The 12,718-nt window shown below is 36.4% G+C and overlaps 1 protein-coding gene across 2 annotated transcripts; it reads left to right on the forward strand.

The window, feature by feature from the left end:
* The first annotated feature begins 2,546 nt into the window (after positions 1-2,546).
* Positions 2,547-11,950, forward strand: LOC100241580 (disease resistance protein RPV1). Of its 2 annotated transcripts, none has more exons than XM_010654472.3 (5): positions 2,547-3,182; positions 4,342-5,482; positions 6,126-6,527; positions 7,574-9,178; positions 11,209-11,950. In XM_010654472.3, exons 1-5 carry the CDS (start codon positions 2,701-2,703, stop codon positions 11,728-11,730), a joined length of 4,152 nt encoding a protein of 1,383 aa, XP_010652774.1. In that variant the 5' UTR covers positions 2,547-2,700; the 3' UTR covers positions 11,731-11,950. The 2 variants fall into 2 exon arrangements, with proteins under 2 accessions (XP_010652774.1, XP_010652777.1); XM_010654475.3 differs by having other exon boundaries at positions 4,351-5,482.
* Positions 11,951-12,718: the final 768 nt, after the last annotated feature.

A 12,718-nucleotide genomic window follows, 5' to 3' on the forward strand; every position in this document is an offset into this window, starting at 1 on the left:
TTTTTTTTTTCTCTCTCTCGTTTTTGAGAAGGGATGAAGATTATGTGGCAGTATATCTAAAAAAAAATCTATACCTATTGTTCTCACACAAATACATATTAAAAATCATTCATTTTTTCTTGTTTTCCACTTGTTTTTATGGAGTAGATCGTGTGTTTGGTTCAAATTAAAAAATCAATTAATCTACAGGTTTTTTCTTCTATACTAGAACTTTATACCTAAGTTTTTCTTTCCTACAACTCAAAAAAACGCAGTTCATAAAAACCATAATACAAAAATGTTGAAACAATCAATATAATGACATTAATAAAAGAAAAAAGATGATAGATCTAAGAGATTTTGGCTTACCTGGGAGTCCACAAAGAGAAGAATGTCGGTTGTGAGTGTGTTGACTATGGGTGAGAGAAATGTAGAAGAAGATTATGATTTTTATTATATATAGGGTTTGTATACTGAGATTTTTTGGATTGTGGGTGTCATGTGGAAACAATGGGCTTTTTATATATTGGCCCTCATTATTAATTCTAAAAGTGGGCTCAAGTAGGCTCATTAAGTTATAATAATGTCACTTCCCGAAAAATGACACTATTAATATAAAACTAACATCATCTAACTACCTCAATTGAAGATTTTTAATATGATGTCACCTTTATTAATTATAAACCTTATGGTGTCATTATTTTAAAAGTGACACCATAAATAGTGACACCATAGATTATTTTTGTAGTAGTGAAAGCTGTAAATATTTAAGAAATTGGAGCTCAATTACATGACACAATGGGAGAAAGTCAAAGATATGTCATACATAAGGATAAGGATGATGATGATGTGTAAATGTACCCAACAATTATGCATTGTGATGAGCATGATGCTTATTGAGTTGTAATTCGAGCCTTAAAAGCTATTGAATGGGATTGACACAATTTAATATCACACAATATAATTAAATTTAATATCACAAATTATATCACAAATATATTAATCTCTTCAACAAAACAACTTTAAAATGTCTATTTTACTTCTTATGTCATTTTAAAGAGTTTTTCCCTATATTTTCATGAGTTTTGATTAATTTTTGTTTTATAAATATTTCGTATTAAAATATCCATGAATATTTCTTGATATATCCATAAAATTGGGTTACTGATATATCCATTGAAACCAATATTTTTACCTTTGTTGCTAAAAACCGAGAATGATTTGGAAAGCAAAGATAAAGGAGAAAATAAATTGTTCTACCTCATATATTTGAGAGGTGCCTTGTGAGGTGTGTGAAGAATCTAAGGTTGCAACTTGGGTGTGTCTAACGTACCCAACCCAAGGTTTGGGCTACCATGGGTAAGGTTTGAATGAGTTAAGGTCAAGCTCATGTTAGAAAAATATTAACCCAAAAATATTAGAGATGATGTAAGTTGAAGGTTTGGGCAAACCACCCAAACTCACAACCTTCACATCATTATTTTTAAATTATATAATCTATTATTTTATTTAAAATATGAAAAAATATATATAAAAATGGTATGGAATAAAATAAAACATTTCTCACTTTTTAATTATCTTTGACTAGGTTTATCACTTTTTAATTATCTTCTACTAATGATTATGTCATTTTTGTTTAATTTTAAAGTATTTTAGAATATTAAAATTTGAGTTTGTGGGTTATCATTTATATTAAACCAATAACTAATGGACGTATTTTAGAGCTTTAAGACATTTAGTTTTTAACATTTTATTCTATAATATAGGTTATATGGAATAGATTTTAAAATAATTATTTTATTACCCATGAGAACCTTGGTAACCTATGGTAACTAGAAATGTTTATGGCCTTGTCTTAGGTTGGTAATTCCTAACCTGACCTCAAGTTAGAGTTAACACAGGTTAGACATACTGATAGATAGGTTAGCCTTTTAACTCCCTTCATCATATCGAACCGGTCCCCATAAACTAGTTGTGTTCGTGGGGAAGACGATTAGTTGCGTTGGCAAAGAAAGAGACACATTACATCCTATTCAATGAACATGATATTTTGTCAAATATTTAATGAACATTGTATTTTCCTGGTTCATTAATGAAGATCATATGACCTTAACCAGGATTCACTTCTAAACTTTGGTTAGCCTTGATTCACACATACGTTACTGGTTCATGGTCTTTTCTGTCTCTTTCCTCACTCTAGATTGCAAACTTAGCTAGTTGACCAAGGGAAGCCCTTGTGACCACGGTTATTGGAAGGATTATAGGAATCAAGTGGAGCCAACACAATACACTCATCACTGAAGTATTAATAACTTTGCATGGTAACTAAAACATGCCTGAGATTATAATACGTATACGTTGCATTGAGTTTTGCATTAAGATCCGGCTGGTAAGACTTTATAACTCATAACGAATGCAACTTTTGTTCAGAGGTTGAATTCAACTCCCACGAATTATATCTCGACATTTATTTTGGGGTAGTTGGTTGATTAATTTGAATTATATATGGAACGTGAATGCCTTTACACTCAAAAAAGTTACTTTTATACTTCATATTTGATACAGTTGAAACTCTGTCAAAAGTGAAGTGGAATGGAAGGTGTGGGGAAAACGCGATGACAGAGGAGAATATCCACTCCGGATTGCTTATGGTTCAAGCATTAAGTAAAAAGCGGCCTCGACTTTTGTCATTAGACTGACTACTATTCAGCAAAGCCAAAGATGTCGTACGACGTCGTTGTATCAACGCCGACGTCTTCAACTACGGCATTCAGACACCGGTGGGACGTGTTCCTGAGTTTTAGGGGCGAGGACACTCGCCACAACTTCACCGACCATCTCTACACCCAGCTCGACAGAAATGGCATCCGAGCCTTTCGTGACAACGAAGGCTTGAACCGAGGCGACGATATCAATTCCGGTCTACTCGACGCCATTGAGGACTCGGCCGCTTTCATCGCTATTATCTCACCCAATTACGCTTCCTCTCGCTGGTGCCTGGAGGAACTTGCCAAGGTCTGCGAATGCCGCCGACTCATCCTTCCCGTTTTCTACCAAGTGGACCCTTCGGACGTCCGGCGACAGAAAGGACGTTTCCACGAAGATTTTGGAAAGCTGGAGGCAAGATTTGGAGAAGACAAGGTTTTGAGATGGAGAAAGGCTATGGAAAAGGCCGGCGGAATCGCTGGCTGGGTTTTCAATGGGTAACCCTTTATTCTTTTTTTTTTTTCCGCGTTTCGCACGATTTGTCTTCGGTTGGATCATGAGACTTTGTAGGAGAAACCGGGAAGAAATTTATTTACTTTTATTTATCTAAACTGATCCATGGTCTGGGAAGATAGGCACTTGTTATGGGTTTCTCATTCAGGTTTGGTGAGAAACACTAGTATTTGAGTTATGGATTCAGTTTTAGAGAGAGAAACCATAGTAAAACTCCAGTCCTGGTCCTTCGATTCAGTTTTTAGAGAGAAGCTCTGCCAAAATCTGGTCAGATTCAGTTAAGAGAGACTCGACTGAAACCATAATTCAGGTTATTCTGATCAAAATTAAGAGGGAAAAACTAGCCTGCTAATGTAATTGCTTGTATCTTATATTAATTCTTCTTACATGGGCTATTAGTCAGGGCTTATTGACAAACTAGAAGACGTGACCACTCCAGCAGTGTTTATTGAAAAACAAGCCCTGAATTTGGCATTCAAAATAGAGGGAGCGGGAATGGTCCTCTATGGTTGAGATTCATTCTCTTTCAACTGTGTTTATTGTTTGAAAATTCCAAAGTTATCTTTAATATTTCTTTTGGGAAGAGGAATCAGTATGGCATTCGAAATATAAATATGACCCAGGAATCTTTGAAACTTCATATTAAATAAATTTGTCTTGAAAGATGCTCCCCTATGTGCACTTTGCTGCTCTTTAATGGCTCCTCAATTTTGTTCATCCATATTTGGAGTATTTTTAGTCTAAAGATAGCTTCCATCTATGTTAACTTCCTTAGTTGGGGGAGTTTTTTAGTCCCACTATCCTTATCATTTAGTATGCTTTATTAGAGAAATAATGTTCTTCTTTTATTTTTTTGTTTGATATTTTTTTGCTGGTTGTCAATATTTGTTATCAATTGATGTTACCTCCACCTGTATTTGACCAGGCTGTGTTCAAAGAAATTGAAAATGTGCAGTTAATTTAGGTAATAATGACCATTATCTAAATGACTGGTATAGATGAATGCCATGAAGTTTGTAGCATTTAGATGGCAATGCAAACATCTTATCTGAGTCATCATCATACTTGTGCCATTTGAGCAAAGTTATGTAATTCCCTTCCCTATGTCAATTTGAACTCTAATGAACTTATAATCATGTTCAGTGATGGCAGGTCCAGTGATGAAGAACCAAATTTGATCCAGACTTTAGTCAAAAGGGTTTTGGCTGAATTGAACAACACTCCATTGAGTGTGGCTGCATATACTGTTGGACTTGATTCTCGTATAGAAGAATTGTTGAATTTGTTAGACCTTAAATCCAACTGCACCAGAGTTTTGGGATTTCATGGAATGGGTGGGGTTGGGAAAACAACTCTTGCCAAGGCTCTTTATAATAAACTTGTTGCTCACTTTGAATGTCGCAGTTTCATTTCAAATGTTAAAGAAACTTTGGCTCAACAAGATGAAGATAGTTTACTCTCTCTCCATAACAAACTTATCAATGATCTTTCCATGAGTGAGGCTTCACCAGTCAGTGAGGTTAATGCTGGTCTTGTTGCAATCAGAAGGATAATGCATGAGAAGCGAGTTCTTCTTGTTATGGATGATGTTGATGATGCAAGTCAACTAGAGGTAGTAATTGGCAGAAGAAAATGGAGACAATTCTTTTATGGAGGAAGTCGAATTATTATCACCACAAGAGATAGAGGAGTCCTACGTGACCTTCATGAGAATGAGCTCTTTGAGGTGCAAGGTTTGAATTTCTCTGAGTCCCTACAACTTTTTAGTTATCATGCATTAAGGAGAGAGAAACCAACAGAGGACTTTTGGAATCTGTCAAATGAAATTGTGTCTCTTACGGGAGGACTACCTTTGGCATTGGAAGTTTTTGGCTCCTTTCTGTATGATAAAAGGATAATAAAGGAATGGGAAGATGCTTTGCAAAAATTAAAACAGATACGCCCAAGTAATCTTCAGGATGTGTTAAAGATAAGTTTTGATGGGCTAGATGAACAGGAGAAGGATATATTCCTTGACATTGCATGTTTTTTTGTTAAAATGCGATTGAAAAGAGAAGATGCAATCGACATATTGAAGGGCTGTGGTTTCAGGGCGGATATAACAATCAAGGTCCTTACAGAAAAATCTCTCATTAAGACATATGAGGATGGTATTCTGTGGATGCATGATCAGCTTAGGGACATGGGAAAACAGATTGTTCAACATGAAAACCCTTCAGATCCTGGAAGCCGTAGTAGACTGTGGGACCACAATGAAGTTATGAGTGTTTTGCAGGATCAGACGGTAAGAGTTGTATCATCATACCTCATCTTTTTATTTATATTTTTCTCCTGCAACTTTTACTTTTCTAGTCTATGCGAAGGTTTATAAATATGTCCAATAGGTGAAGTTTTGCTTCATTCCTGGAGATGCACTTTTTTATTGCTGTATAAGACCAATCACCCCCCACAGCCACACCCTCATCTATACCCACATCCACATGGCCCCAATAGATGGGGCACTAACTGCACCGTAATTTTTGCAGCATGCTCTCCTACAATGCTATCACAAATTAAAAAATGAAAAATCTGTTAAGGTATTTTGTATGTGCATGGTTTGGAATTTGGGATACATCAAGAGAAGGTGAGCTGGTGAAAACCTGATCTTTCAGGCTATATATAAGTTATCATAGATTGAAAAGAAAAAAAGAAAAAAAAAGGAAGGGCAGCATGTGTTCAGGCCTCCTTTCTTGCATTATAGGTTCAGGGAATGATTAATGAAACCTCTCTCTCATGAAACAGCATTGGTACATACATGCACATAGATGTACACATACAAACACTGAGACTTGTGTTTGGACAGGATGTCTAAAGTTGTCTTGTACTCTAAACTTTCCTTTCAATTGGCCCCATTTCAGCTTTTAAAATATTTTTCACATGACTAGTAGGGAACAAGAAGCATTCAAGGTATTGTCCCAGAATTTAAGAAGAAGGATGCTAGTCCTGAAAGTTCTTCTCAGAATAGCCTTCAAACAAAACACAAATTCACCAGGGCAATTTTGCCCCTGAAGAAAACAATCAAGGAACGTTTTCACCCCAAAGCAGACAAAGAGAGGGTAATGTTACTCTGCACAAAATCATTTCAACCCATGGTTACTCTAAGACTGCTTCAAATTAATCATGTTCAATTGGGAGGGAATTTCAAAAATATACCCTCTGAGCTGAAGTGGCTACAATGGAAGGGATGTCCTTTGAAAACTCTTCCTTCTACTTTCTGTCCTCGGAAACTTACTGTCCTTGATCTTTCAGAAAGTAAGATTGAACGAGTGTGGGGCTGCCACAATAAAAAGGTATGTTTCAGTAGTAAGGCTCATTTAAATTATTGTTTTGTTTGTTACTTTTCAATGGCATGACTCAGTATTGATTTGAAATTAATCATGTGAGGTTTTAAATTTTCTGCAACCATTGCAATCCCAGAATCACAGGGCAAAATCAAGTTTTCTGTGACTAAATTAGCCATACTTATAATCCATAAATACAAGTTGTAATGTGATTGGTGACTGCAATAGTTGTAGAAAAAGTAACCATAAATGACTTGACAGGGGCCAACCTGGTATCTTCTTTTGTAACATTGCGTGATGCTTGTCCTAAATCAGAATTCCAGGAAATTTTTATTGGGGCTTGTGTTCAATCACAAAGGGTTATGTTTTTCTTTAAGGTACTAACGGCAGCTATGAAGTCAATGTGAATGATTGAACCACCGCATATAGCTCAGTTTTTCCTTAACTGAAAATAAATTTTTTAATGGCAGCTATACTCCATCTCTTTAAATTTCGACAAATTTTTATTTAGAACTTTTAATACCTACTCTAATTATTGTAGTGATCCACAAAATGTCTAGTGATTTCGAAAAATTTTTGGGATTTCATTTTGATTCTGACCAGGAAGGAACCATGGTTGGTTATGTGAACCTTTATGTGAACCTTTCTTGAACCCTCCGTGTGCCTGAAAATACCTGTAACCATGATAGATGATGAGTCTAGGTACGTCAATGCGGGTTGATCACCACAGGAGAGTGCTGAAAGACCTGATTTTATCCTGTACTCATCACACTGCCCAGATCAGGTTAGAGGTCAATTATGCCATTTGCTTTTATGTTGACATATTTTCTTTTTCTCATACCTATAGTTGGTAACTGCAAGGATATGATAGTTGCTTGCTCACTATAAGTGATCTGTTTGGTCTGCCCTTTACAGCCAGATACTTTTTAATAATTTCCCTTCTATCGTGGTCTTTTCTTTTCATGTTTATCCAACTTCACAGAACTGCTTAGATTGCATTTTTTTTTCATTAATGATTCTTTTGTTTACCATAAGAAAATAATGTTCCTTGGCAGGTGGCTGAGAACTTGATGGTTATGAATCTCAGTGGATGCAATAGTCTGACTGATCTTCCTGATGTATCTGGTCATCAGACATTGGAAAAGTTGATTCTTGAGCGTTGTTTATCTCTGGTTACAATTCATAAATCAGTTGGAGACCTTAGGACATTGCTCCACTTGAATCTGATGGGCTGCTCGAACCTCCTGGAATTTCCAAGTGACGTTTCTGGATTGAGACATCTTGAGATCTTTAACCTCTCAGGTTGCACAAAACTGAAAGAATTACCAGAGGACATGAGCAGTATGACATCTTTGAGAGAGCTTCTTGTTGATAAAACAGCAATAGTGAATCTACCTGATTCAATCTTCCGTCTCAAGAAACTCGAAAAATTCAGTTTAGATTCTTGCTCATCATTGAAGCAACTACCTGATTGCATAGGGAGGCTAAGTTCCCTGAGAGAGCTTTCTCTTAATGGTTCTGGTTTAGAAGAACTACCTGATTCTATTGGCTCTCTGACAAACCTTGAGAGACTAAGTTTAATGAGGTGTAGATTGCTCTCTGCAATTCCTGATTCTGTTGGCAGGCTCAGATCATTAATAGAACTTTTTATTTGTAATAGTTCTATCAAAGAACTTCCAGCTTCAATTGGTTCACTATCCCAGTTGAGATACCTTTCATTAAGTCATTGTCGATCTCTGATCAAGTTGCCTGATTCCATTGAAGGGTTAGTGTCTTTGGCAAGGTTTCAGCTAGATGGGACGTTACTCACTGGAGTACCAGACCAGGTTGGCTCCTTGAACATGCTAGAGACACTTGAGATGCGGAATTGCGAAATTTTCAGTTCTTTTCCTGAGATCAATAATATGTCGAGTTTAACTACTTTGATCCTGGATAATTCTCTAATAACGGAGTTGCCGGAGTCTATAGGAAAGTTGGAAAGACTTAACATGTTAATGCTGAACAACTGCAAGCAGCTTCAGAGACTACCAGCTTCAATTAGAAAATTAAAAAATTTGTGCTCCTTGCTAATGACAAGAACTGCTGTGACAGAATTGCCTGAAAATTTTGGGATGCTCTCAAACTTAAGAACATTAAAGATGGCTAAACATCCAGATCCTGAAGCCACTGGAGAACATACGGAGCTGACAAATCTAATACTACAAGAGAACCCTAAGCCTGTTGTTCTTCTAATGTCTTTCTCAAATCTTTTCATGCTAAAAGAACTGGATGCTCGTGCTTGGAAAATATCTGGCAGTATTTCTGATTTTGAGAAGTTGTCTTCATTAGAAGATTTAAATCTTGGTCATAATAATTTTTGCAGCCTCCCATCTAGTTTGCAGGGCCTTTCAGTTCTCAAAAATCTGTTTTTACCCCACTGTAAGGAGATCAATTCTCTCCCTCCACTTCCCTCAAGTTTGATTAAGTTGAATGTTTCAAATTGTTGTGCATTGCAAAGTGTGTCGGACCTGTCAAATTTGAAGAGTTTAGAGGACCTGAACCTCACAAACTGCAAGAAAATAATGGATATTCCTGGCCTTCAATGCTTGAAGTCATTGAAAAGGTTTTATGCAAGTGGTTGCAATGCATGTCTTCCAGCGCTAAAGAGTAGGATCACTAAGGTATGTTCTTTCCTCCCTCCCTCCTCCTCCTCCATGCACACGCACATTGCATGTAATTGTATCTGGATTCTACTAAAAATGGTTTAGTTAATAGTCAAGTCTTGTAATAAGAAGGTTACTAATATCTCTATAATCCCTAAAACTTCTAGGATTTCCAATTTTCTTTACATATCATTGTAATATAAGTATGAAAAGTGGGGTTCCTTGTGTGTGTGTGTGTGTGTGTTTTGTTTTGACATGATGTAAGAGCAGTAGTAAGATCCTTCCCTTTGCTGCTGCCAAGACCCAGATTTCTCCCCTTCCTTCTCCTTAACTACTGTTGTACTCCTCTTCTCTGAGCCACGATCATACCCTCTTTCAGTGGTTACTGCAGTTTTCTGAGGTTGTGGTAGTTTTGTTTCTGCTATGATCAATCTGGATTTTGATTCGTTTCTCTTGGTGTGTGGCACTGATTTCAATTTGTGCTGTTTTGTAAGCCATGATCTCAATGTCATGGTGCTTGTCCATCTGTCTGAATTGCTGTGTGCTGAAATTAGTACCAAATGTTAAGATTACTGTTCTCTAACCCCCTTCAGTGTTAAAGTTCAGAATATGTTGTTTCATTATCTAGTTGGTGATTATGTCCACAATTGATGCAAACAAAACTGCAGGAACACAGCATTCCTGTTCAGATAACTTGCCCTAAAATTGAATGCCTTATCAATTTATTTTAGGCTACCGTTTTAATGGTGCACATTAGACCAATGGGAAAGTTGAATCACTTGTTAAAAGATCCCCCTGCACAAGAATCCGCATTAAGCGTGAATGTTATATTTCTAAAAACCGCACAGGAGGTTTAAGAGGCTGCTAAAGACACTTATTCACAAGATAAGAATATCTCTAAAGCTTATAATTTATTTGCGAAGATTTTTGAAAACAAACAAAACAGAAGGCCCTTGTATAAGTATTACAGTTCCTTAGCACCCTCCCTCACTTGCGGCTAGAGAGGTGGCTCGAACATGAGACCTCCTGCCAAATCAAACTCTAATACCATGTTGAATAACCAATTTTCCTAAAAGTTTAGACTTGCAAGATTTGGGTTCAATATACATATCATGCTCCTTAACATATATATATATATATATATATTAGATATTGTTTTTTTCCTGTTTCAAAGGGTCCAAGAGATACAAAGAAAGCCACACCTTATGTTCAATCTTCTGGATTCTTGTTAATTAGCTGTAGTTACATAGCTTTGTCAAACCTCTAGGAAAATCACATGGCATAGTCTTGAGATGCTAGATGTGAATCTGTTTACAAATGAGCTAGTGATACATCGGGAATGAATCCTTCTCTCTTTCATTAATGTTAAGATGTTCAATGTTTCCTTCTCTTCATCTTAATACTTGACACATGCCATTTGCATTGCATATTGGCTCACCCTATATTATCCGCCATCTTCAGTGGGAGCTTGAAACAGTGAAAGTGAAAAATCCACCATCTCGATCTTCTTTTCCACAGCATGAAGAGTTAATGGCTAATGGGATTTATGTGAGGGGCATGGTAATTGAGTTAGCCAAATTTGAATTTCCTGAATTACCCTTTGTTCTCATCAACTAAGAAAAGGTGGCATGAATATTTTGGGATCTTTCATGTTAAGCTAGTCATTTTGATAGGATACATGACGAGATAAGCCTATGATAGGGTGCCCTTTGTACACTCCCACAGAGTCTCATCTTAATACGTATATTCAAATAGCTAGTTCTTTTGCGTTTAGATACGTCTCTGGCTCGAAGTTCATTTCTCAGGCTCTAGTGTACGGGTTCCCCATTTTCATCTTCCTAATATCTCAACTCCGTTGGGATCTTCTATAGTGATTTTGCCCTGAAGCATGAGAAGATCAACCACGCATTATACTAGTTATGTTTCATTTTTCTAGCATTGTCATATATGCAAAGTAGTTCTTATGTTTGATATGTGTTGACAGAATCTTCTCCCGCGTGCACTTATAGAAAAGGTCATTTATTCATGGGTTTTCTTTGAAAATACAGGTTGCATTGAAGCATTTATACAATTTGAGCGTCCCAGGGAGTGAAATCCCAAATTGGTTTGTCCAAGAAATCCCTTGCTTTTCTAGTCACAGAAACCTTAAAGTTACAGGTGTGGTCATCGGTGTCGTGGTCTGTGTCTCTGTCAACCCTCAAATGCATAATGCTTACAGTGATAAGGTCCCAGTAATAGTGGATGTTCAAGCAAAGCTCTTCAGACGTAACGAGGACAAACCAGTACATTCTACTACACTGAAGTTAGAGGGAGTTGCTGACACAAATGAAGATCAGCTCTACTTGTGCCGTTTTCTGGACTTCAAATCACTAGTCCTTATGTTGAAAGATGGTGATAAGATACAAGTGGCTGTGCGAGACAAACCACGTTATAATGGACTTGTGCTGAAGAAGTATGGGATCCATCTGATTTTTGAAAATGACGATGATGAAGATGAAGATGAAGAAGGGTTGGATGAATCCCAACAATCGATATCAGAGAGACTAGTCAAATTTCTCAAAAACATGTGATGGTGGAGTTCATTCTGTTACTTATTCTCTACTGTCTTCAGAACTTTCAGTTATTTTTCCTTTTTCCTTTGCGTTCAGTGCATGATATACAATATCTAATAACCCAACATCATGCTCAATGCCACATGTATGCCGAACCATCCATATGCATTGAAGACATTAGCATGAATGATACTACAATAACATAACTAATAAACACAACCTTATAACTTTCATGAAGTAATCGAAACACATCTTAACAAAATAATACGAAATGATTCACATACCCCCCATTTGCCAAAATTGCAATTCAAATTTGATTTTAATTCCAATGACCAAGAGCCAAAGTACAGACTATGTAAATTACAATAAAATACCAAATATGATCACCAATCCAAGAAAATTCACCTACATGTTCCACAAGTTAAGAAATGAGCAAGTAATCTTCAAGCTTGAGTATTCTCTAAGTACATCTTCATTCTCTAAAGGAGAAGAGGGGGTGAGCATTTTGCACTGTCCTTGAACAGGAGTATTTTACCCAAGGAAAACCATATAAGAATAATTAATATATTCAGAAAACTTATATGATAGATACATGTATGTATAATACAAAATGTAGGAACACCATATAACTGCATAGTATTAGCAAGATACAAATCCAAAGCATCAACATTCATCAAAAAATATTTTTAAAACTTAAATAAGTCAAGCAATAGAAGAAGAAACATGAGATTTACAAAAGAACAAAACATGGGTTCTTGTTCTACTACTAAGAAGAAAGAAGATAGTAGGGTGCAAATAGGTCTTCTTTATTAAACATAAGGCAGATGGGAATATTGAAAGACGCAAAGCAAGACTTGTGGTGAAAGGTTATATACAAGTGTATGTCATGGACTATCGGAAGACTTTTTCACCAGTAGCAAAACTAAATACTGTTAGAGTTTGTTATCTCTTATAGCAAATTTAGATTGAACATTGCATCAGTTTGACGTTAAAGATGCCTTTCTCA

This window comes from Vitis vinifera, chromosome 1 (genome assembly GCF_030704535.1).
Source record: "Vitis vinifera cultivar Pinot Noir 40024 chromosome 1, ASM3070453v1".
Lineage (NCBI taxonomy): Eukaryota > Viridiplantae > Streptophyta > Magnoliopsida > Vitales > Vitaceae > Vitis > Vitis vinifera.